The following is a 26,909-nucleotide window of genomic DNA, read 5'->3' as shown; positions in this document are numbered from 1 at the left end:
AATGGGTGTCATTATTATCACTCTACCCAATTAGTCAGAGGTCACGGCGGAATAAACAAAAGAAACAGTTCGTTTCTTTACTGAAACCCTTTCTGAGAGTCTGTAAGCAGAGCGAGAGAGTTGTGTGCATTCCTTCAGCTGCTCGGCTCGGTGCGCTGCTGCTCCTGCCTGCTAGAGCCGAGGCTCGCTTCTCCTGAGGAGGGCGGAGCTGCTGGGGGCCCGTCCGAGCTGTCCAATCGGCAAGACCTCCGGAGGTTGCCGATCGCGAGGGGATACCACATATTACACAACGGCTGCCACTCTAGAGTCCCTAGAAAGTTTCTTAATCTTTGCCAGTCTTTCTTCTATTTGTTTTTCAGGGCGGAATTGTAGTCTGCTTTTTGTGTCTATAACACTGTACTGCGAGTTTTGTCATACCGAAGCAGTTGTGCTGTTGCAACGTAACCTTTAGCATGAATCGCTTTTACCCTTGTTCGTGGGTAAATAAACAACCGCTGCTTCTGTTGTGAGAGCGCAGTGCGGGGCTGTAAGGGGAATCTGATGACCATGGATGTGCAGATATTAAAGGGGAGCCCTGCAGCCTCTCGAGCACAGGGACTCTGGAGGTGTTGCAACTTCTGCATGTCCCTCTTCTTCGGAATGGCAGCTTATGTGCAGGTACTTTAATTATAGAGTCGTTTTCTGCTGGGTCATTTGTAATACCACGTTATCGTGTCTTGTCAAAGTAAACTTAGTGTACCTGTTAACATCGCTGTTCTTTTTCAGTGATTGACAGTTCATCTTTGTGATTGTGTGCATGGGAAAGTGGCTGGGTGATTATAATAAAGGGCAGCTAGTAGCACGTTTTTTTTGTTTGGGAAATCTTCAATTGAGCATGCATCATAGTTAAACGTTGCACATGCTCAGTTTCACCTGCCCCGCCTCATGAGAAGTTGCCCTCTTTATAATAGCAAAAGCAGTGTAGCATTAGCCTATTCATGTAGCCCACCGGTATTCATCCTCACCTCCTGTCAGCCATTTGGTTATAAATAAATGCAGATTCGCTGTTTTTTTTAATGTCTGAACACTATTTTATGCTTCTCCACTTTTCTCCAAAGAGCGCAGACTCCCTTACTAGCAAAATGACTTTAAACTGCCCTGTTAACAGATTGTAAAATCAGTACACTTTTAGTTTCTTGCAAATGTTTTCGACCTCAAATTCCTCCTAGTTCTCACTGTTCTGGAATAACTGTCACATTGTGTATATAGATATTTATCTTCTGGGGTATGGGAAAACACATTTAGTAAGTTTACGAAAGTAGGATCTGCTTTCATTGTTACTCCTACTTTTTGCTTGATTTCAGTATGTTTTTGACTAGTCTGACTGGGAACCTGCTAATCAGGATACCAGTCATTGTGCTTTCTCACTAAATTGACCATCGTAACCATATATCCACAATTCGCTACTGGTGTACCCTTGTATGTACCTAGTATTTGGTACTTCGGTACCCAGGGCATAGGTACACCAGTGGTCTCCCATGGGCTGAAGCATGCATTGTTCCACCCATGAGGGACCACCAAAACTGTGACTACAGGCCTGCTATTGCAACCAGTGTGAGGTGGCGCTTGTACCTCTCAAGACAGATGTTTTCTTATACCTGAGATTACCACACCTAAAACCTGTAAATCACCCCTATGGCAGGCTCTACAGTCCTGAGGTCAGGGGGCGTGCTTGTAAATGTGAGGGTGCCCGTGCAAGAGCAGGACGCCCCTACAAACCTCAGAGTCGATTATCCAGGCTTTGTAAGTGCAGTCTGCCATTTTAATACACATAGTGGACATCAGCCATTACAAGATGTTGAATTATATAGTGGCTGCGCCAAACCGGGTCTTGTTTGGTATCAAACATGTTGGAATCATACCCCAAAACCGATTCTACTGTTGTAAGTATGATCACATGTATTGGGGGGCTCCCTTGGGGTACCATCTGTACTACCGGCAGCCTTTCAGGGTCTGACAGCAAGCTAGTACTGCTGCCGACTACAGACACGATTCTGCCCTCCTGCTGATGAGCCAAGCTTGAGCAGGGGAAGGTAGAACAATAGGTTTGCTGTCACAGAGAGGTGTGACCACCTCCTACATAGGACTTAGTGTATTGGGCTGGGGGCGCTTGCTAGCTCCACCAAACTGCTTTGAAAAGCACATTTGGTGCTTTCCTTCCATACTCCAGTTTGAGCCAGTTCCGCTCTGGCTCAGAACAGGACAAAGGGCTTGGGAGTATCCTAAACTCTGTCCAGCCCTCCTCTGGGAGGGACCCTGAGTTGTGCCAACCCTTTCCCAGGCTGCTTAAGGGTTTACCTGTGGGTGGTTCCCAAGCCTGCAACCACATCACCCTTCGATTGTCTGGTCACTTGGACTGCGCTGGACTTCGCCTGAAATTGAGAATGCATCAAGGAAAACTCCTGCTCTCGCTGTTCTGCAAGTATTCTTCATTGTCTGTGTTTGTACTTCTAGGATCTTCACCAGACCTGTGGGCATCAAGGACACCCGAAGTTATCCACCTTGGAGTAAAGGCGTTACTCCTCTGCATCTGCAGGCACCGCAACAAAGCTGACCTGTTTGCTGCTCCTGATTTCCTACGGACTTCGAAAGGCTCAGCGACACTGGTGGTGGTTCTGCAACTCCTTTGAGACCTGACCTGTTGTCTCTGCAACTTTTAGGCCAGTATCCCTCGTTGGACCCGCTAGGACCAAACCCCTATACACGTCGCCAACTTGCCGTTGCCAAGGCTTGTTGGCTCTGCACTACAGAGATCTTTGGGTTACAAGAAGCTCTAGTCTCCAGCATCTCTTACTGTCAAGTACAGCGTCCTCACTGCATCCTCTGCACCATGGGTCTTCCTTCTTGGTGAGCTGCTCGAGGTCCTCTTGCAACTCCTATGCCTTCGGCCTGTGGGTCCTCCTGAGGGTCTTCTCCTGCTTCAGTGGGCTCCCCTGCTTGTTCGGGCCTTCTCTGACTCTCTTGCTTGTGTTGAGTCTCTTGGTCGTTGCTGATCCCGACGTTGCTCCTTCTTCGTTCTCTGGCTACCAAGGTTTGTTGGTGCGCCCGCTGGACACTGACCCCACTGGTCACCCATGTGGGACAGCTCGTGCATGTCCCTGGCCTTCTCAGCATCACCTGGTCTTCACAGCTGCAGCAACAAGGACACCGTCAACTCATCTGAACTGTCCTACATCGGTGGGCATTGCTCTCCTGTGCCTCCTGGTCACTTCAGAGTGGCATAGACTCTGTCCCCTCTGGAATCAAAGGAATTCATCCTTTGATTCCACCAGACTTCTTCACCTTCTTCTCCAGAGGGACTTCCATTGTCGTCTACGGAGGTTTCCGACATTCCTTCACCCCTATGTACCTGCATTCCCTGGTGTAGGTAACCTGGTCTCTGGGACATCCACAGGTGGGGTGGCTCTCCAACCTTTCGTTCTCTATGGGAATACTTCTGGGCTCTCTGGGAATGGTCCTTCTGCAAAACTTCTCCATTGACTTCCATTGAAAGTCAGTGTTCCCACTCTGCACACAACGTCGGTGGGTTTCCTGGGTACTTACCTTGGGTGGTTCCTTGTGTCCCCAGCTCCTCTGGGTCTTCTGGTCCAAATCCAGTCCCCTCCTGCAGTTTGCATTCCACTTTCTTAATATATGGTTTGCTCTCCCCCTAGAGACCACTGTATTTTGTGCTGCTTACCTTATTGCAATCGAACTATTGTTGTGTATTTGTGTTGATCTCTCGGGGTAGGAGATATACCAATGTGTTATTGAATGTTGTGTAATAAATAGACATATTTTTATATGTACACTGTGTGGTTCTTTTTCGTTTAACCTACACTGCATGATTAAACTGGTAAAACAAGCTGCTTAACACAGGAAACAGCCTTTACTCCGTAGATTTTACTTCAACATACATTTACCACGCATTTTATAGTTCGATTAGACTGTTTCCACACGAGTCTTAACATCGCAAGACTTTACTCCACATTTTAAACACTAGGTGGCAGTGGGTTTTTTAAATATATTTTTATTTGCTTTTTTAAAATGCATGAACAAAACAAGCATGTCACATGAATCCATCCTCCATACTTTGCCCCTCAATCCACCCTCCTCCCCCCACCCACCAGACCCATATTCCCACCAGTATTATTAGACTGTAATAAAATGACGCCCCACCAGTCTCCGTATTACACAAATCAGTTAGGGCATATCCCACATGCAACCCGGATACCCGTCCTCCTACTTTCACAGTCCCCCATCCAATCCATTATATCGTCTCCATTTCCCCCATACTCTGGTAACCTTCTTGGGGCACCCCCTGGCCTTGTAAGTGACCCTTTCCGCTGCCATGTACATGTCCATGCCCTGTCTCCAATCCTCTAGCTGAGGAGGTGTAGGAGCGCCCCACTCCCGGGCCACGTCCCTTTTGGCCACCATCAGGGCCAATGATACAAAAATCAGAAGTGGGCGATTCAGGTCCACATCGTTCGTTATTCCCAGGAGAACCAATTTGGGCTCCACCGGGAGAGCCGTCTCCAATATGTCGCTTAATTCTCTTAAGGTCCCGGCCCAGTATCCCTGGATTACGCCACATTCCCAGATGGTATGATAAGTCTCCCTTCACATGCCTGCATCTTAGACAGTTGGCATCACTAGCACACACCATTCTGTGCAGTCGCTGTCTATCATAATAACTCCTATGTAGAATTTTATATTGAATGAGCCCAAGGTGGGAATTTATAGCAACCTTCCTCAGGTGCATCAGGGCCGTCTCCCAGTGGAGCGTGTCCATTTCCCCAAGTTTAGTTCCCATGCTTCTTTCAATTTCACCAGTCCATCTGGCATATTATTAATCAAAGTTTTATAGGTCTGAGAGAATAATTTGCCAGGGACGTATTCCTGCAGTAGACGGCCCTCAAGCCGGGCATACTCTGGAAGGGGCAAGAGAGCACCTTCTCTGCCCTCCCTCCAAGCATGACGCAGCTGCGCATATTTCAAGTATTGGGTGTGGTGCAGCCCGTGTTCCACCCTCAGCACCTGGAAGGACTTAAACTCTCCCCTTTTCAACAAGTCTCCCAGTACAGAGATGCCAATGTCATCCCATCTTTTGAACCCCCTCAACTTATGCAGTTCCTTTAGCCATGCACAGTGCCATATCGGGGTCTGTTTCGTAGGTTTGTGAGTCCAGCCAATCGCCTTGGTCCCCCTCCCCCACACCTCCACTGAAACCCGTGTTGCCGAGAGAAGTCTCTCTTTCCCTCTACCCCCATAGATATATTGCAGACAGGTGCGTTGAACCATCACCCCTCTCTCCAGTCTATACGTGGGGTGATCCGCCGGGGCATGGAGCCAGTCATTGATCGGCGATAAGTGTTCTGCCCAATAGTACGCTTCAATATTTGGCAAGGAGATACCCCCATTATCGATCAGGAGGGGTTGTTGAGATCTCATGGGATTTCCATGAATTCAATACCTGCCCCTGTATCGTCCGTCCCCGTAAAGCAGGCAAGCAGCCAAGGGTGCAGGTTCGCACTGCTTAACACCAGCTCATTACAGAGGCACTGCCTGGAGGTCTTCTCGCTGTTGCTAGAGGACAACCTGGATCTCCTTTGTGTCACCGAATCCTGGCTTAATGATTCCTCTATGCCGAATTTGGTGGCGGCCTTGCCCTCTAATTTCACTGCCATTTATGCTAACCGCCCGGATAATATGAGGGGGGTGGTGTTGCGTTCTTGGTTAATGTTGCGCTGAAAACTGAACTACTATGCTCCGAATGTATTGAGGGCGCCGATGTATTAGGAGTCAAGTTTTGCTCGCCTACTTACTGTGTGGTATTCCTCTTAGTGTATCGTCCACCTAACACAACTGCTAGGTTTATGGAACCTTTTTTGAAATTGGTTCATGACTTCCGCACCCGCTATGAAGAACTGGTGGGGCTCGGGGATTTTAACTTCCACTGGGAAGTATCCCCGAGGGATGGCCCGACTAAAGACCTGGAAGAGGTGTTAGTATCTCTGGGACTCAGTCAGATGGTGGTCGGGCCCACACATGAGAAGGGCCACACTTTGGATTTAGTGTGGTCTACTTGCCCACTTGCAGGTCCTTTAGTGGCATTGCCTTGTCCCTGTCAGATCATTATCTGATTGAAGGCCAGTACCCTCTTTCTACGGGAAGAGGTAAAGGTAAACCAGAATGGAAAAATGTGCGGAGCTGGAGGCGGATCATAGCATCTGACCTGATAACTATTTTACGTCACTCCGTTAGCTCTTCGCCTACGAAGGCCGACCTGCACATGGAAAGCGCTGCCCTGCTGTCCACACTTAAGGAGGCCATCGAGGTTGTAGCACCGTCCCATAAAATCAGGTTAGCTGATAGGGGCAAGGGGGCATTATGGTTTAATACTGCTCTTAGGGAACAAAAACAAGCTCTCTGCCAATGCGAGAGAGCTTGGCGTAAGTCTCATAATCCTAGTGCCCTTTCAGCATATGCTCTGAAGTTCGCTGCATACAAAAAAGCCATCCGCGCAAGGAAGGCCGAATTTTATGAGGCGACAATTACTGAGGCTACCAATCCGCAGAAAGAGGTGTTTAAAGTCCTAAATGATTTGAGGACAGTTAGGGTGCCCAACCCGACTTTTAGCCAAAAGGACTGTAATCTTTTTCAAACCTTTTTTTCGGATAAGATAGAGGATTTGATGACAGAAATTAGTCTTTCTTTCACCCTCCTCTGCTCTGTTGAGCCTCCACCCATTTTACCTAGGCCACTTACGAATCTCCTGACTAGTGTACCCCTCCTTACCAAGGAGTCCCTGGTCTCCCTGGTGGGCCGGGTGAAATCTAGCTCACCAGCGGACCCTTGCCCTCCAAAAAATTTCAAGCTGGGATGGTTGCATATGGAGGATAAAGTGCTTGCCCTTTTGAACCAGTCCTTGGAGACGGGAAGCGTCCCCTCCAACTTCAAGGAAGCACGGGTGGTTCAGCTTCTAAAGAAACCAGGTGCTGACCCGAAATTTTTAAAGAACTTTAGGCCAATCTCCCAGCTGCCTTTCTTGGCAAAAGTTTTAGAATAGCATGTTTTACATTCTCTCACCCACTATTTGGGAGGCAACAATTCTCTGGAGCCTAATCAGGCTGGGTTTAGAGCCCATCACAGCACGGAATTGGTCATGCTTTCCGTGCTGGATGACTTTCGACTCAGGGCTCATAAGAAAATGCCGTGTGCTTTGGTCCTATTGGACTTATCCGCGGCGTTTAATACCGTCAATTATGGCCGCCTACTCTCGCGGATCAAGGAGCAAGGGATCCAGGGCTGAATTTTGGCTTGGTTGACTTCCTTTCTTAAGGACCGATCTCAGCGAGTCCAACTAGCTGATCTTGTGTCTAATCCAGCCAAGCTGACTTGTGGAGTGCCTCAGGGTTCAGCCTTATCACCCCTGCTTTTTAACATCTATTTGCAGCCCCTGATAGCAACACTTAACCGGATGGACTGCAGGTTTTATAATTATGCCGACGATACTCAAATCTTGATCCAGATCGACCATTCACCTATGGCTTACTTGAGAATGCAAGACATTCTCAAATTTACCATCAACTGGATGTCGGATAATTCATTAAAAATAAACCCTGATAAAACCGAAGTCCTAGCCGTCACCACTGCTGCTAATCCGTGTGTGAGTCGTTTTGGCCAGCGGAAGTGGGGCCTTTTCCAGTAGCTGCGGGGGCTGTAAAAAGCCTGGGCATCAAAATTGATGCCCGGTTATCCATGACACAGCAGGTATCGGCGGTGGTGGGTACTTGCGTTAACCTGTTGCGCCAACTTTGGAAATTATCTTCATTTTTGTCCTTTTCCACTCTAAGATTAGCGGTTTCTGCCCTGATTCTGGCAAGCCTCGACTTTGGCAATTCTTGATATTATGGCCTGCCTAAAAACCTGCTGGCCAGGCTACAAGTTGTGTTGAACGATGCTGCCAGACTAATTTTTAAAAAACCTCGGCGAACCCGGGCCACGCCTCTACTTCAGGACTCACATTGGCTTCCAATTGCCCAGAGAACTAAATTTAAAAGCCTATGTATTACACACAAGGCCATTTACGGCTCGGCCCCTAGCTATATTAAGGACCGACTAATCAGTCACACGCCGAGTAGGGTCCTCCGGTCAACTGATGCTTGTAATCTGGTTTGCCCCCAGTTCAACCTCGTGTCCATGGGCGGTAGAGCGTTCTCCAGTACCATTCCTCAGGCTTAGAACCGCCTTCCAGTGAAACTTCGGAAGGAAACCAATCTACTCCTTTTGTGGAAAACTTTGAAGACTGTGCTTTTCCTGGAAGCCTGGGGGCCCCTTTGATTTGATGGCTTTGCATTCTTTTGGGTTGTGTATGTCCGCTGATAGCGCTTAGATACCTCAGGGTGATAATGCGCTATATAAGTGTATAATAACATAACATAACATAATATTATAATGATTCCTTTGCAACGTCTCTAGGGCTATCCTGGATTGTTTCCCTAACCAGAGCAATGACCGAAGCTCGGCGTTTATATCTTTAAAAACCTGTCGGGGAAGAGGGAAATATTCATTCTGTAGGGTATAATGGAACCGGGGCAACGTTATCAATTTGAACATTGCGGCAAGGCCTAGAAACGTAAGGGGGAGAATCTTCCATCTACTGGCATCATTGACAAAATTCTTAAGTACTCGCTGTATGTTTTTCTGATAGGAGATTGTTTTATCCTTTGTCACATATACCCCCAGATATGTAAACCCTTCATCTGTGGCCCGAAGAGCGCCGGGCAAGGGGGGAACCACACCTCTATCTCTCTGAGGCTGTACAGAATCGATTTGTGCCAATTAATCATGTAGCCTGAATAAGAGCCATACCGGCCTAATAGGGTAAATAGCAGTGGGATCGAAACAGTTGGGTGGGTAACGTATAGGAGTATGTCATCCGCATAAAGCGGGATTTTCTCCTCGGATGTTTGCAATTTTGAACCCCCTTATCCCACTTTGCTGTCTTATTTCGCACGCCAGGATCTCTATAGTAAGGGCGAACAGTAGCGGAGAGAGGGGGCACCCCTGACAGGTCACTCTTCGTATAGGGAAATCCGCTGATTGGACCCTGTTAACCCTTACCCGTGCTCTCGGGTCTGTATATAGAAGGTTCACCCACTTCCTGAACTTGGGCCCAAACCCGAACTTGGTCCGTACTCCCTCAAGGAAGGGCCATTGAACTGCGTCAAACGCTTTTTCCGCGTCCAAAGACAAGAACATGTGGGGATCCTGTCGGTCACACACCTCCATCAGCCAGTTATGGGTTCTTCTCAGATTTAACCTGGTTGTCCTGTCTGGCAGGAAGCTAGTCTGATCCAATTGGACCAGATCCGGGATCACCCGTCTAAGCCTAAGCGCCAAAATCGTCGCCAGGAGTTTGACCTCCACATTCAGAAGTGAAATAGGGCGATATGACGCACAATCCTCGGGAGCACACCCTAAATTAACATGTGCTCACCCTCTGGTAGCTTGGCACAGAGCAGTCAGGCTTAACCTTGGAGGCAATACAAAAATTATTGCGAAACACTCCAAACAGTAAAACTTTGACAACACCACTCAAAAAGACTCCACACCAGGTTAGAAAAATTGAGCTTGATTTTCTAAATAAAACAAAATGACAAAAATCCAATGCGTAAAACTGAAATTATGAATGCTTAAAGAATAAACCGTAGAATAGCACTTAAAAGCATAAAGCGCCAATTGAGCCTATATGGTCGTGCAGGACCGGGCCCCACCCCAGACACGTGAGTAGAGACAGGCAGCAAGCACCAAATGGCTAAAGTAAGAAAATGCCAACATTCTAAAAATGGTGTTTTCAGAATTGCAATTTAAATTCAACTTCACCGTAAGTTTTGATTTTAAATTCTGATTCCAGAGACATCTAAGTGGGGAGTCTTATCCCTATTTGAAATTACACTTCTAAAATGTAATGATGTAATCCCAACATTATCCTATGGGAGAGAAAGGCCTTGCAGTAGTGAAAAACAAACTTAAGAGTTTTTTACTACCAGGACATGTAAAACTTAAAAGTACATGTCTAACTTTTAAAATACACTGCACCCTACCCTTGGATTGTCCAGTGTCTACTTTTTGGGGTGACTTATAAGAATTAAATATCATCAGTGGATGGCCCATATAATGGCTAACAGTGGGATAAATGGATGAGTGCCTGGCAATCTATATTAAGAGCAGACTATCAATCCTGGTGACCAAGTTTCAGAAACCATAAATATTTATTTATTTATTTATTTTTTATTGCTATTTGTAAAGCGCAACAAATACCCGTAGGCGTCTTGGCGCTGGTTAATTTGCAAAATTCAGATCGGTGATAAAGTGCTCTGTATTTATAGAAGTTATTGGGTGAACAACCACGTCTTGAGTCTCTGGCGAAATTGGAGAAGGGTTGGACAAGCTCTAATGTCCAGCGGGAGAGTGTTCCACAGTTTTGGTGCAGCGACCGTAAATCGACGGTCGCCCCATGACACTGTTTTGACGCGAGGAACCACTAGGTGGTTGCAGTTGGAGGACCGGAGTTGACGGGAAGGTAGATATGGCATCAGTTGCCCACTTAAAGAATGTGGGCCTTGCCTGTTGAGCGCTTTATACACTATACACAATGACTTGAACTTGATCCGATTCTGGATCGTCAGCCAGTGAAGTCGTGAAATGGCATCCGAAATGGCCGCATACTTTGGGATTCCGAAAACCAGGCGAGCCGCCGCATTTTGTATTGACTGTAGTTTTCTCAAGACTCTGGTTTGTGTGTTTAGAAGTAAGCCATTACAATAATCCAGTGACGTTAGAACCAGGGAGCTAACTAAAGTTTTGATGGCCGCCCCTGGGCGGTAGGGACTGATTTTTCGTATCATGCGTAGTTTATAGTGGGCTGTAAAGGCCACTTTATTTGCACGGTCCATAAAATTAAGGCCATCATCAAAGATGACTCCCAAATTTCTTACTTTGGAGACTGGTTTAGGGATTGCTCCAAATGTGGCAGGCCACCACTGAGCTGACCAGTCCGGTGAAAGGGGGCCAAATATCACAACCTCAGTTTTTTCTGAGTTGAGTTTCAGGCAATTAGTTGCCATCCATTCTCCTATCTCCATCATTCCATTTTGAAAGCGTTGGGCAACTTCTGCTCCATCGCCCCTGATGGCCAGAACCAATTGCGTGTCGTCCGCATAAGAGGTAAGGCCCATCCCATGTGCTTTGATGACATTAGCAAGGTCCGACACATAGATGTTAAATAGTGTCGGACTCAGGGATGAGCCTTGAAGTACCCCACATGGCAGCGTCAACTTAGCAGATTGGTAAGGTCCAAGGGTGACGGCCTGAGTTCTATCAGAAAGAAACGAGGCCAGGAGATCCTTAGCTGTGTGGCAAATGCCCATCTTTTCGACACGATCGACCAAGATCTTGTGGTCGACCGCGTCGAAAGCCGCCGAGAGGTCCAGCAGTACCAGCACTGCAGTCCCCCCAAGGTCTCTAATTCGGCGCACGTCATCGGAGGCTTTGATTAAGGCGGTTTCGGTGCCATGATATTTCCGAAATCCGAACTGAGTATCGCCCAGCAATCTATGTGTCTCAATATGCTCTGATAATTGCATATTCATGGCCTTTTCCACCACTTTGGCCAAAAAAGGCAGGCTGGCAATTGGCCGATAGTTTTTTAACTCGGTCTTCTCCAGTCCCGGTTTCTTTAAGAGAGGTTTGAGCAGCGTGGTTTTTAAGGACTGAGGGTATCTCCTCGAACACAAGATGGAGTTGCATACTTGTGTCAGGACCGGTGTGATTGAGTCCATCACAGGAGGAAGAACCGAAAATGGACAAGGGTCCAGTATGGATCCCGATTTGATTGTGGAGACAATACTCAGTATTTGGTCATAAAACTGGGTAAAATTATAGCTTGAGGTATATTCGAAACAGAAGGCATTGTTTCGATAGGTTGAGTACATGTAGATTTAAGGGTAAAAGCCTGGTAAATGTCATCCACTTTTGAAAAAAAGAAGTTTGCCAACGCATCGCACAGGATTTGGGATGGTGGTGGAGTCAGGTCAGGGATGTGGCCTGAAAGGGATTTGGCAATTTCATAGAGTTTTCGGCTGGAGTTTTTTGCTTGCTCAATTTGATCTGAGTAAAAGGATTTTTTTGCGGCTATAATCAAGGTTTTATAAATGGCCAGTGATTCTTTGTAACGTGTCCTACATGTCTGGTCATAATTCTTCCTCCATTGCCTTTCAAAATGTCTTTTGTTGTTTTTGTTTTTTTAGTTCCTCTGTGAACCATGGTGCGGTAGGAGTGGACCTGTTCTTAGAGATTGTCTTAGTAGGGACGAGAGGGTTTATGGCCTGGCTCAGCCAGTCCTGGAGTAGCTGTGTTGCCATAGCCGAATCTGAAGGAATCCGCGGGCGTGTGCTGTCAAGCTGTTTTATTAGCTCTGGCTGTTTAATATTATGCCATGCTTTAAAGGGACCCTGGCGAGCAACAGTGGTTGCCTTGTTCGCGGAGGTATTTATTGTCAAAGTGCAGAATACCGCGTAATGGTCCGTCCATGTCATCGGTAAGATATCCGAGACCTGTAGACCCTGAACATTGGAAAAGATCCCATCTAGAATATGTCCCGCCTGGTGCGTCGGCGATGTGACCAGTTGTTTAAGTCCCATGGTTTCCATATCCGAAATAAGGGCTAAGGTATCTTTGTGGTTTTTGTCATCTAGGTGAAAGTTCATATCGCCCAACACCGTAATGGAACTCTCGAGCGCAAGTGATTCTAATGTTGAACTTAAGTTTGCCAGAAAGCCAGTCTTGGCTCCTGGGCGTCTATATAAAAGTAGACCCTTAAAATTATAAAGGGGACTGAGTTTGATTGTATACCAAAGGGCCTCGCAGGAGGTATCTGGAATAAGTGAGGTCATAACCCCGAATCTGTCTCTGGCTATAATAGCTAGCCCGCCACCCCGTTTTTTGGGTCTATCCTGTCTATAGGCTTTATAACCGCTCGGTGTTGCAGTCACCAAATCCGGTTCAGACGAATCGTCAGTCCATGTCTCTGTTATAAAGAGGATGTCCAGATTGAAGTCTGTTATTAGGTCTGCTATTTCATGACTATGTTTACATAGGGATCTTGCGTTAATGAGGGCTATGGTTATAGTTGTATCCGAGCCCTTGGCATGTGGCTTGGGATGGGTTCTGTCATGGTTGATTGATGTTGTATACTGACAGTGTGAGCAACTGTATGCCGCTTCCTTAGTATTGCTAGCTAAGTCTAGTAAGGTACATGCCGGGTCTATGAGTGGTCGAGAGCTAATCAAGGACGATTGAGTGTAGACCAGATGGCGAGTTTTCGAAATCGGACTAGGGGTCTGGGCCCTCGGCCCGGGTCCGACGCGGACGGGCGCAGACGGGCTTGCCTTTGGCGCGCCGCTGGCGCGCCCGCTGCGCGGACGGGATGTGCCTGTTCTTATATTCATAAATGCCCGAACCGTTTCAACGATCTGCTCGTCTTCCTGTAGCTCTCGCCCGTTGCTATTCCGGATGGAGGTGATCTTTGAGCGTAGGGCCTTAGCCTTGAGTCTACTGGCGAGCAAGCGGCCCGTTCTGTCTCTGCCCACGTTATATGTATGACGCAATCGCAGCGCTGCGTATTCCGCTCTATCCAGATCAAGGCTCGCCAGCTGGGCCCTTGCCGCTGTAAGCTTGCGCCATATTCTGGGGGCCCTGTTCTGCTGTGGACCCGCTCCAGCTCAAGCACTTGGTCGGACAGCGTCTGTCGTTTGTCTCTGCGTTCCCGGGCTTCAGCTGCCGCTACCGCGATCAGTTCTCCACACACTACCGCCTTCAAAGCCCCCCACAATGCTGTCAGTGGAATGTCTGCCATGTTGTTTGTGGTTAAATAATCAGTGATGCGCGTGTTGAGCTGTTGTGTGACGCCTTTGCGAAGCAAGAGAGTTTCCTTAAGGCTCCATCTACCCTTCTGTGTCTTGGTTCTCGGAACTCGTATGTGTAGTGTGAGTGCGTCGTGGTCGGAGAGTGCTGCAGGGATGACTTCAGTGTCCATGATCAGGGATGCCACTTCCGAGGAAATAGTCTATGCATGCGTACGTGTTTACGTGTGAGTAGAAGGTGTATCCCGGGGTGTCAGGGTGTGTCTTCCTCCAGAGGTCCACAAACCCTCTGCTCACTAACCATTGCTCCCATTCCTTGGATATCGCCCCCGTAGCACCAAACCTTTGGCCTGACCTGTCTTTCGTGGAGTCCATCACGAGGTTAATGTCGCCCCCCACTAGCGTTGAATTGATGTTGTGAGACAATGTGTCCGCCAGAGCCCCTGTGAGAAAGGATTCTTGTTTGGTATTGGGTGAATAAATTGACCCGATGACAGCTGACCACCCCCCTATTTGTATTTTATAAGCTAGGAGCCTCCCTTTTATGTCCGCGACTTTGTCCCCACATGTCCCTTGAAATGGCGCGCAATCAGAATGGCCACCCCTGCTTTTTTCTCTGCGGTGGAGGAATAGTATTGTGTTGGGAATGCCCTGGAATGCATATGATGCCAGTCTTTGGGTAGTAGATGCGTTTCTTGCAGAAGGCATATCTCCGCCCTGGAGTTTTCTAGGAAGGATAAGACAGCCCTGCGTTTGATGGGGTTGTTAAGCCCCTTGACATTAAGGGAAATGATCTGCAGAGTGGGTTCAGTCGCACAGGCACTGTAGGTAGAGTTCTCTTCACCACTGGGCATCTCTGGCCAGACAACCAGTCCTGCACTGCCTATGTTTCACCACACCAGAGCCCCCCCTTCAACCCGAAATCATCCCCCTGTCACAACTCTTTCCCCCACCCCCCCTTAGAAACCCCCAACGACAACCCCGCCCTTCCCAACACCAAACAGTGAAAGGTCAGTGTCCCAGACCTGCCAGTCGCAGGGCTGTGGTAACGTTATCTGGTGGAGCGGTTCCAAGTGGCGGCCATCGTGGCCCCCCGCCCCCCCGTGCGTACAGTGTAGATGAGTTGAGTTGTCCCCCCTGGCTGGAACTTATTCAGAGGGCGACGTTTCTTTGGCCACCTCCCGAATGGCAGTGGCCCTCTCCTGTGAGATGACGTGGGCTTCGGGCTTCGATTGCAATTTGAGTGTACGCCTGCGTTTGACTGTCCGCCATGCTTCCGAGGCTTGCCCCTGTGGCTGGTGCTTGGGCGATTGGTCTTCCGGTTGCTCTATCCCTAGAAGTGCGCAAGTGTCCTGAAGCGATCGCAATTGTTGCAGAGTTCCGTTCTATTTAAAAACCAACCTGAATGGGTGGCCCCAGAAGTATGGGATATCTTCCTTACGCAAAAAGTCTGTAGCTACCTTGAAGGATTTCCGCTTCTGGAGGGTAATGGCCGAGAGGTCTTGATATAGGGCCACAGGGCAGTTGCGGAACCGTAGGGGTTGTTTCAGTCTTGCTTCCCTAAGGATCCTTTCCTTAAGAGGGAAGTCCGGCAAAAAAGCTAGGATGTCCGGGGGGAGCTGGTGAGCGCCTAGGGAGACCCACTCGGTGTGCTCTGTCAATCCTTATTTCAAAGTCTGATGGTTCCCCCAGAATGTCGCGGAAGAGAGCTTGTAAATAGCCGGCGATGTCAGCGGGACCCCTCGGACCCATATGTTGTTCCGGCGGAACCAGTTTTTCAAGTCCTCCGCGTGTGCCTGTTGATCAAGCTGTTGGTCCTTCAAACGGATGACCTCTTGTTCTAGTTGTTCTATCTCCTCGCTCCTGACCTGGCCTGTCACTTCCATGGCCGCCACTCGTTCTCCAAGGCCGTCCACCTCCTGTCTGATCTCCCTGACTTCTTGTGCCACTTCTTGTTGTAGCGTCCTGAAGTCCCTGAGCGAATTGAATAAAGTTTCTAGGAAGGACTTAGTGATCGGAACGTCCGCTCCGGAGGGACTAAGCTGTTGCTTCGCGGTTTCTGGAGAGGGTGGCCCTTTGTTGGTCTTTGTTTGGCCCTTCGCTAGCATCTCTGGGAGCGTGCAGTCCCCTTTTTTGCATTGGCCCGCCATGTTGCCCCCAGTCCCGCTGTGGGCCCTCCTCTATCTGCCCCTCGGGGCTTCCTGGCGTCTGGGCCTGTCTTGTGGGGCGGTGGGTAGGCCTCTTGTCTTGTCCGGCTGAGGGAGGCTTTTCGGGCGTGCGCCTGGGGTCTGTCGCTCTGCTGGGGGCTTCTGCTGGTGAGGGAAACACAATGTGTGCCGATTCCAGTGAGCCTAGAGGCCCAGAGGTGGAAAGCAGTGATGGTGGGCCCTGCAGCGCTGCCTCTCTTTCCCTACGATTGCTGATGATGTGGGGCCTTCCCCCGTGGAGTCCTGGCCCAGCGCGACCCTGTGTTGTAAGCTGGTGCTGCTCTCTGGACCCCTTATGCCTGGCGCTCTTGGGTAGGCGGGAGGCGACCTGGTGGTGTGGCCTGCCCAGTGTTTGGGGCCCAGCGGGCCGGAATGCTGTTGTAAGGCCGCGGCGCCGTCTCCCCTCCAGGCGCCGCCGTCCGAGCGTGAGCGCTTTCCCGCCGGTGACCTAGGACCCGCACCGGTGGTTGTCTGTGGGCCTTCTTCTCCCCGCCTCCGAACCCCCGACTCCTCACCTCACTGATCGAGGGCCTTTCGCTGTAGTAGCTTCCTCTTTTCCCCCGCCGGTTGGGTGCTTTCGCCGCCTCGGGAGGGGCGGTGGGGGGGGCCTTGCGGCTTCAGGTCCGCCGCGGCTGCGCTTCCGCTGCTCCACTGACCGGAACCAGGCTCCCTGCGTCCTCGAGCACCCCAGGGTTGATAGGTTAGCTGGGGGTACTCGGATCTGCCGTGGGCGTCTCACGGCTCGGGCTTCCAACGGCCGCCTCAATACCGTGGCCAGCGAGCCGCGTCCTTGCACTGCTGCAGGGGGCTCGTGAGGCACTGCCGCTATGTCCCCAAGCCTCCGGGGGCAGTCCGGGCGCTGAGAATGGCTTTTTCTGGGGGGACACTGTGCGGGAAATCAGGAAAGGGGGCGACGGGCCGGGAAGCTCACAGGACCCGTGTCCGACTATGTCGCCATCTTGGCCACGCCCCTCCAGGGCAGGTTTCTTGTGATCTATGGGACTCTGTATGGGGAACCCATTGTTCTGGGTAGTATTTATGCCCCCCCCCCTCGTGGTGCATTGTTGAAAAATTTATGACACTTTGGACTGAACTCCAGTCAGGTTTAACCCTGGTTGGCGGAGATTGGAATGATGTTCTGTCTCTGTCGCAAGATAGGTGGCATGCCACGCCTCGTCCAAACTGTTACCCTTAGTCCAGGGATTGGGATGGATGGCTCCTGGAGGACCCTACACCCCACTACATGCGTGTATACATTCTTCTCCGTTGCCCACAAGTCCTTCTCAAGGCTCGACTACCTCTTTCTCTCAGGGGCACATACCCATAGACTGCTCGCAGCCAACATTCTCCCTCGGGGCTTGTCGAATCACACACAGGTTTTTCTTCTCTTGTCTTGGGATCCTAGGCGCTCCCAGTTTCGGTGGCAATTGTCACTGTGGCTGCTACTAGACGATGAATATGGAGCACATATCCATAAATCTCTCTCAGATGACCTTTCATTAAACACAGGCTTGGCAGATTCTCCAGTTATTCTACGGTAGGCGCTGAAACCCACTCTCGGGGGCGGATATCGCCTTCGGTACGGCAAGGCGCTGACAGCGCAGCGACAAGCTAATACAAATTGAAGACCAGTTACTTGACCTGGAACGCACGGGTAGGAGTGCGGAGGGAAGCGCTGCAAAAGGGCAACTAGTCAATATACAACAGATGTACGCCAGAGAACTTCTGGATGAAGCCCGTCTGTACTGGCTTGCCACTCGTAGCTGGATATACCGGTGGGGGGACAAATCTAGTGCCTTACTGCACTGTCTGTGTCAACAGACCCTGTGCCCTCAGACGCTCCCATGTATACGTGGTCCTGACGAGACCGTTCTTATGGACCCGTCTGCCATTGCTGACTGTTTAGCTTCATATCTTGCAGACTTGTATGCTCCGTGTGAGGTTTTGCCCGCGACACTTGTCCAGAAATGTATAGACGACTTTCCACCTTGGGCCTTATCCGATGAGGTGCAAGACACATTGGACGTTTCTTTGTCCGTAGAAAAACTGCTGACTGCACTGCTAAGTATGTGACCGGGTAAGGCCCCGGGCAGAGTGGCTTTCCTTGCGAGTTCTTCCAGAATTACCACCCAAAACTTCTAAATCCATACTTAGAGGCTCCGGGCTGCCCCCCGGGCAGTTCGGTCTGGACTGTTCCAATGGGGCACAGGGTCAGGACTGATGTGCATATGGCTGGGTCTAACTGGGGTGGCATAGTGGGCAAAAGAACAATGGATTTAAACAAGATCTTTTGACTGGAGGAGAATGTTTGCATTGTCAGCATTCCGTCCATCATTTGTTTGCTGTAACACCTTTTATTCTTAGGCCTTACTTTGGCAAAGAGTGGCATCGCCCGAGCCTGGAAAGAGGTTTCCCCGCCTTTGATTGGAGTATGGAAAAAGGGCTTAGACTTCTGTATGGGCCTGGAACTCCTGGTCTTTTTAAGCGAGGGGGTTCCCTCGGAAACACTATAAGATCTGGAAGAGGTGGGCTGACTATAGGGTCTATATCTCGAGCCTCCTCCTCCCATCTCCTGATATTGCAGACTCATTGTTGTGACTCCAGCGAACTGGACTATGTGTAGGATACACGCTAGATGTGACTACCCGTGGCACGGACTCTCCATATATGTACAATATTTCTTCCTATCTGGCAGAAGCAACATGGCGCAGTTATTTGTTTTTTCTGATGTTTTCTTTCTTTACACATCATTTTGTATATGATTATTATCATGTTCATGCTGAAAATGTTGATATCCATTTTTTCCATTTTTGTTATTCTATATGGGCACTACGGGTGCTCTATGTTGTGGGAAAAAAAACCTCTATTTTATTGCCATATGAATTAAAAAGGAAGGGTTGGGCCATGCAAGAGGTTTAACTTTCCAGGTCATCATGACCGCTTTAAGCTGCAAACACAGGCTGCAAAGGCAGGCCTGACACATGTTTTAAAGGGCTACTTAAGTGAGTGGCACAACGAGTGCAGCAGGTCAACTAGTAGCATTTAATTTACAGGCCCCGGGCACATGTGGTGCATTTTACTAGGGACTTATCAGTACATTAAATATGCCATGTGTGGATAAGTCAATGTTACCACGAGGGAAGGAGCACAAGCACTTTAGCACTGGTCAGCAGTGGTAAAGTGCAGAATCCTAAGGTCAGCAAAAATGAAGTCCGCAAAAACAGAAGATCTGAAGGCAAAAAGTCAGGGGAAACCATACCAAGGATGCCAGGTCTCACAGACTGGTTGTATATTCCCCAAACGTGCTGAATCCAACTGTCAGACGTGGTATGCATGCTAATTTTCCCTCCTGAATAAGTTGCACTTGATGTAGCTGATACTAAGCATCCTTCTTCAAGCAGTTTTTAAGACAGATTAGTTCCTGTTTGTATCTAGCACAACAATGCTCAATCAGTGTCCTATATCTGGGTAGGGCCTTCAGGAAACAAATTACATTTCTGTGGCCCTTCAAACAATTGCGGTCAAACCACCTTCTGCCTGACACAAGAACCTGATTAACAGAATTCTCTACTAACTTGTAGTAATATTTCTAACTATAGGCAGTCCCGGTTTTCGATTTTGGAAACTGCCGTCTTCATATGAAGGGTCAATGAATGTGTGCATGCATGGATGGATGGGTCAGTCAGTGGCCCTCTTCATAAACATTTAATTTTTGAATAAGTGAAAGAATGGATGAATGAATGGTTGAGTGAAGAGTCAGTCACAGAGCAAGATGCAAACAAAAAGCAATATCTGAAGGGGCAAAGATTGAATAAACTACCCTCTGCATGCACAGCTGGACTTTGTTCCTTACAGGCTAGCCACAGAGCTCACCTTCCTGTACACATGCATGCCATAGGTGCAAGTCCTTAGACTTATCCATTGGAAAGGAACCCCATAGACAGGGGTGCTTTTACCTCTACATATTTAGATACCCATAACTTTCTATCTATCCTTCCTGAGAGTTGCATACATCTCTGCTGCACTGCTCTCTGGGCATGTGTAGCAACTTCTCATTCCTAGATTTTCAAGACCGATTAAACAGTATCACATTTGAGTACCACCATAGTAAGGTAATTAGGCTGATTGAGATGCATGTTTTTGGGGCTTGTGAAACTGTCCTTATTCCAACGCTGCCTTTGTATTCATGCTTTCAGGACTTTTACTTAAGATTACGAGGGGGGAACCGAATTTGGTGAGAAGAAGCAAAGTTTTAAAGTCCAGTGCGAGAAAGATGATAAAGTTGGGGGTATTGAGGTAGTCGGTTGCAGTCTCTTTAATATCATTGAAGATGTCAGCTGTAGCCTGTGGACACTGAGGGAACTGGTCCCAAAGACGGGGTCCCTAAATTTTTTTTGTATACTACCTTAATCCTGTCCTGAAAGAAAGTGGCCAAAGAGTTCCTGAACCCTTGGCTTGCATTAGTGTTTAAAACCTCTGGGGGTTTGGCTAACTTCACACTGTTGCGAAAAGTTCTTTGGAAGAATGTTTTGATGCTTTTATGGACGTAGTATAAATGCAAGTTTCTTCCTTAAAAATTAGCCCCTTATAAGTTGTCAAGGACTGTTTGTAATCTTCCTTATTACTTGTACTATAATGGAGTCTCCATTTCTTCTGCAGTCGGCGGCAATCTTGTTTTTGCATCTTAAGGGTTTCTGAAAACCACTGTTCAAAAGTTTAGGTCTTTCAGTTAGGTGTTTTTTTGTGGTACTAAATGGGCTTTGATAAATGTATTTTTTCTAGAGGGAGGGACAGAGAGCCGGAGTTGTGAGGTCCTGCACACAGGCTCACAAGAAAGGCGAATATCTACCTAGTTTATTAAAATTTGATTCAAGAGGACTGCTCTATACCTATTTTAATTATTTTCACCTCATTTTGCACTACCCAGCCCCCACACCGCATGCACCTTTTGGCTTCTTCTTCAAAAGATCCTCTGCTAAGAGCCCCGGTTTCAGGAGCCTGTCAGGCATTGCAGTGCCGGCCTGGCGAGGGGCAAACGCCCGATGATGAAGCATGACACCGCTCGGGGTATGTGAGGGCATCACGAAGAAAAACCTGTCTTCCCCCTACGTCCTCACAGGAACTGCACACATTTTCTAGATACTTTGATACATGTAGCCATTGCTCAGAAGCACTAACAGCTTCATTTGTATCATTATTTAAAGGCGGGTATTTCTAGGTCAGGGATCTATCCAGGGCTTCTACAGTAATATAGTTTCAATGCAGACCCATTTGTGGTTAGCTGCCTGGCCACTCTTTGGTGGTGACAATTGGGGGTTAAGCGTAAACATGACCGCTTTATGGTCCGACCAGACCAGGGGAAGAGAGGGTCGGATCTGGAGGGAGTCATTATTCGAGAATACCCCATCCAACAGTTGACCTGCTGAATGTGTATCATCAATAACATATTGGGTAAGCCCTATGCTTTCCATGACATCCATAAGATGGATAGCATCACCATCCAGAGTGTCCTATAAATGAAGATGTTAATCACCTACAAATGGGAAATTGGAAGACTGTGAGATGATATCCAGCATCTGACTCCTAGTATGTAAGAAAGCTGCCCTGGGCACAGGGTCCCATAGATAATCAATATTGGTTATTAAGTTGGATCTTAAAGGACAGGGTTTCTTGGAATGTAGTAGTTCTCTGATTTACAAAAACCCTTTTCCAGACGCTCCCATATATCACCGCTATACGGCTACCTCTCTTTCCAACTCGATCTTGCCTGAGGATTGCAAAACCTGTCTAAACTGCTATAGATAGATCAGGTCCCGATGGCTCATCTGTCCAGGACTCCATTACAAACGCAATGTCAATCGCTTGCGAATCCATGGAATCAGAAAACTCCAACGAGTGCTTGATTAGGGAATGCGCATTAATTAGTGTGCAACAGACTAACTCTAACCAACTAGCGGCAGTCTTATAGCCCCTGAAAGATTAAAGGGTAGTTGAGCTAGATAGGGTCAACCACCTCTCGAAGAATAAAAAGTTTAAATTCATTGGCCCATGGATTATCCTCTAGCCTCTTATGTGAGCAGTGTAGTAGAACTTTTCCTTAAGCTCTAAACAGGGATGTGGCCAAGTGCTGGCGCACAGTAATCAGTTCCTCAACAGGCCCGGTACCAGGCCTGCAAAGGCTGGCTGCAAGCAACGTCGCTGCAGATTACATCTCGTTGACGCTGAAATGTAGCCCTGATCCCTTGAGCTGCCCGGTGGTGTGACCGCGTATTGCTGATCAGCTGTGAGAGCCCATCAGGACAGCGGCACCACACAAAGTTCACTGAGAGCCTGCATCCCCATACGGCCACACGCTCAATATTGCGGCAATACCGCATATTGCCACCTTTGAATAACTCTTTGTCTGGATTTCCTACCTTTGCAATATCTTTAATCACTGCCTATTGGGACTTGCTGCACTTCTGCTAGTCGAGATATACGAGCCCTACCAAGTTCCCCATCCTCGCAAAGAGTGATACAGCAAGACCAGCCAACAGCAGTACAACAGACATAGTGCCCTGGAGCCCATTTATGCGAATTCACCGGTATACTCTGACCTATCCTGGCACTCTAAGAGCCCTACATCCCTCCAGACTCGTCCCGTCCGTAGCCTGCCCGTCCGTATCCTAACAATTGAGGGATAACCATAACTCATCAAGGGGACCATTTTTCCAACACTACTGACCAGCAGCATAACGCTCCAACACAAAGTACAGCAATGGGAAAGCCCAGAACAGATAAAGCGCAGTTCCATTCGGCAGGCACAGACCATATCACACACACAGCGGCCCATAAACCTGCATATCATTTGGACCACTCGCATCGAGTCGATGAGATAATGGCAGCGGTACTGGATATTAAGTCCACTTTAGGCCCCAAAATAGACTCGTTTTGTGTTGAAATGGGGTTCTTAAGTGAAGACCTCAAAAAATTAAAGGACATAGTGGAGGAATCGGAATGGGCGTTAGCATCACTTCAGCCCACGGTGTCTATAGCAATGGATCAGATCAAATCTCTACAAAAAGAGGTGGAAAACCTAAAGAGTTCTCCAAATATTTCTCAGTCAAAAGGGCACTCAGGGTACGGGATGGCCCTCCCTGTCCAGGCTACCCCCCAGGCCTGTGATCACCAGAATGTTCAATTATCATGACAGGGACCACATCCTTGAAGTAACAAAAGCCCCACGGTCCACGGCACGTTGAAAATGCCACAGTACACATTTACCCGGACTATACGCTGTCAGTACAATGATGCAGATCCTCTTACTTGGAAGTAAAAAAATGCCTCTGAGATCATGAAATACAATACTCGTTGCAATGCCCCGCCAAGCTACTTATCCGGCACAAAGACAACACTTTCATTTGCTCTACTCCTAAGGAGTAGAGCAGGATAGATCAGAATGGTTTGGCACATGCCCGACCACATCCTCGAAGGACTCCCGGCAGACATGGAAAACTACGAGCACAGGTAGTACTCGCGGGAAAGGGAGAGTGCAATGCCCAACTAATGCCCAGGTGGCGAGAGAAAGGGAACAAGCCATCAAACAGGCAGAACACTTGAGTGCCTCTGCATCCCCATCAAGATCCGAGTCCGAAACGTATACGTCTCTGGACCAAATACTCCAACTAACTGACTCACAACATGCAGCACTGTCTGAAGGAGGGTCGATAGTTACCCAGCAAACCACTGAAGAGCTTGGGTGACCTTGCGTGTAATACTCAAGGACCCATACACTGTGACATTAATACAGTAACAATACAGAACTCGGTGAACTAGACTTTGGGTGACCACTGCAGGATTGAGCCATGGCTATCGTAGGCATGAACTGTTATGGCGGCCATTACGAAGCTGAATGCGAAGACCTGCTACGCACCCACAGACGATAAGTGGCTGATATAGCAGCCTTACATTTTACTTTTATCTCTCTGCTCATTTATTGTTTCTCTACAAAATATTCAATTGTACAAATGAATTTTCCTTTCTTCTGTTTTCTGTTATTTACAGTTTTGTCTATTTGCATCTTAGTGCAGCTGGCCTGTTGCCCATTAGCAAAACGCCCTGGAGTGGGGAGTTTGGTAGCACATATGTTTATTGCCATCTGTTTGTTCCGATATGTCACACACAATACATTCACTCTGGCCGTAATAAAACTCATGGGTTGGACGATGGCATTATGCCCTGGCCAACATGGGAAGAAGGCTGGGTGCATACATACTCTCTCACTCATAATCGCTAACAAAGCAGATGACCGGAAACAACTACCTTTTATTTTACCTGGAATGTAAGGGGTCTAGCTGGTGTGTTAAATGCCACCAGGTGTATAAATATCTACGCAGACATTATATCTCAGTAGCATTGATCCAGGAAACACATCTAACTGTGCAAACCCTTGCATCATTGCACAAGCGATGGAGGGACACAGTGATAGGAACCACATACTTGGGATATGCTGGGGGCACCCTGATATGGATTGCACCGGGGATCCCCTTACAGATATCACACAGGGGAGCTACGCAATCCTTGAGGGACTGCTGGATGGCTCCCACTAATGACATTGATCTCATAATATGCTCCAAATTCAGGGCTATCTTCTAATCGTTTCTGTATGCACCAATGCCGTCATTACTTAGAGACCCAATGGCACCATCATACTGGGGCGGGGACTATAATAGCATAGTTAACCTTGACTTAGACCGCTCATGCCTGTCACTCTCGGGGGCACAATCTGTTAACCTGGCAAAATATATGAAGGATTGGGCCAACAACATGAAGTTAAGTGAGGCCTGGCGTAGCAAACTCCCCACAACTCAAACTTACTCACACTATTCTACGATTCATGACCTACATATGAGAATAGATGCCATATATTGCTCTGAGTCTGCCATATCTAGGGTATCAGGAGCAGAGTACCTAGCCCGCGCGATATCGAACCACAGCCCACTACAGTTGCAACTGTCGTGAGGAACACATAGGACCATTATCCCGACCTGACGCCTCCCTTGGAAGCACTCAGAGCTATAACACTTGGCACATCTTTAACGCAATCCATCAATTTATACTTCCAAACAAAGGCAGGCTCTGCCTCGACGGCTGGCATAGATTGGGATGCATTCAAGACGGTCCTCCGTGGGCAGGTCATCAAAGCAGTTTACGGATCCCGCATTGGCGCTCATGTCAGAACTCCGGAAAAGGAGACAGAGATGCAGCGTTGTGAACGACATTCCCCTACAGATCTGCACATTATACCCACACTGGCCAAAGCCCACCTAGCATATAAGGAGACTTTGGACAGGCTTTGTGCTTTAGACTATAAACAATACTTGGCATGCCAGGATACTGAGGTAGACAAAGCGGGTAGGATGCTGGCGTGGTTATTAAAAGCCGACACCTTGCAACCCCCTATTACTGTAATACACACCTCCAATGGCCAATTTGTAAACATGCAGTAAACAATCAATGATTCTGTCTATAAATACTATATTTCTCATTACAAAGCTCCCAACCCTGGGGATTCTTTCACCATCCAGCAGTTCCTGTCACATGTAAGTCTCCCGCAAGTTACGCAAGCCAAATACACGTCGCTCAAGGCCCCCATATCTGTAGACAAGATATCTGAAACCATCAAGCAGTTAACTAAGGGTAGGGCTGCGGGGGCAGATCACTGGCCATCAGAATTCTATTCAACTTACTCAGAACAACTTATGCCACGGTTATGCACCCTATATTGTGAGGCATTTGAGCGGGGAGAACTTCCACCCTCTCTGCGAGAGGCGATACTTATTGTATTACCAAGGTCTGGCAGGCACCCGTTCCAAATGGGCTCTTTTAACCATTATCCCTACTAAATTCGGATTACAAAATCCTGCGTAAGATATTAGCCAATAGATTAATGGACGCAGTACAAATACTGGTCCACAATGACCAAAATAGGTTCATCCCAGGAAGAAACTCCGGTCTGAATCAACGTCGAATTTTTAATTTGCTGGAATGGGCTCGAACAGAAATGGACTTGCCATGGATAGCTGTCCTAGATATCAAAAAGGCATTCAATACCTTGGGATAGCAATTCTTAATAGCAGTGTTGGCAAGGATAGGCATGGGCCATAACTTCTTGAGATGGGTGAAGATACTATACACAAAGCCGTAGGCCAGAGTTAAGACGGGTCGCTCATTTCTCTATCTTTTGTAATAGATCGCGGAACGAGACAAGGATTCCCTTATATCATGCATATTTTTGCCTTGGCCATGGAACCCCTGGTGTGCAAGCCTCGCTGTTGTATCTTAGACTGGGGCATACAAGCGTACAGGCCATGGCATATAGCCTCTCTCTATGCAGATGACGTGTTACTCTATCTGCGAGGGCAGACCATAGTCCTGCAAGAACTAAAGGAGCTGCTGTACGAACACGCTCAAATATCTGGCCTACTGGTTAATTAATCCAATCCTGTAGTATTTCCAATTAAACCCCTGCTCTTTACCCTGCACCCCACTCCCTTGGGCTTTCGACACCTTCACATATTAGGGAGTCCACATTTACCAATCTCTGGCAGATCTGATAGAGGGCAACTTGGGGAGGGCGATCACTAGAGCCCGAGCTGCTCTCCCATTTTGGTTGAGTTTGCCCTTATCCCCTATGGGCCGATTTGTTGTAAGCAAACCTCAGCTAGGCCTACTTAGTGCAAGGGGTTCGCCCTTCTCTGCACGGAGTCCTCAG

At 48.2% G+C, this 26,909-nt stretch overlaps 1 protein-coding gene across 4 annotated transcripts in view; it reads left to right on the top strand.

Moving 5' to 3' along the window:
• Nucleotides 1-302: 302 nt before the first annotated feature.
• The window catches only part of TMEM220 (transmembrane protein 220), a 216,189-nt gene continuing 189,582 nt past the window's right edge, over nucleotides 303-26,909 (top strand). For 3 of the 4 annotated variants that reach the window (XM_086930568.1, XM_086930569.1, XM_086930567.1), the window contains exon 1: nucleotides 307-657. In XM_086930568.1, coding sequence (XP_086786694.1) covers nucleotides 541-657 — 117 coding nt within the window. In that variant the 5' untranslated portion in view covers nucleotides 307-540. Of the gene's footprint in view, nucleotides 658-26,909 lie in introns of all 4 variants that reach the window. The other variant, XM_086930570.1, reaches the window with a different exon arrangement.

This window comes from Lissotriton vulgaris, chromosome 7 (assembly GCF_964263255.1).
Source record: "Lissotriton vulgaris chromosome 7, aLisVul1.2, whole genome shotgun sequence".
Lineage (NCBI taxonomy): Eukaryota > Metazoa > Chordata > Amphibia > Caudata > Salamandridae > Lissotriton > Lissotriton vulgaris.
The sequence above is the reverse complement of the archived record's forward strand: the minus strand, read 5'-3'. Positions and strand labels throughout refer to the sequence as shown.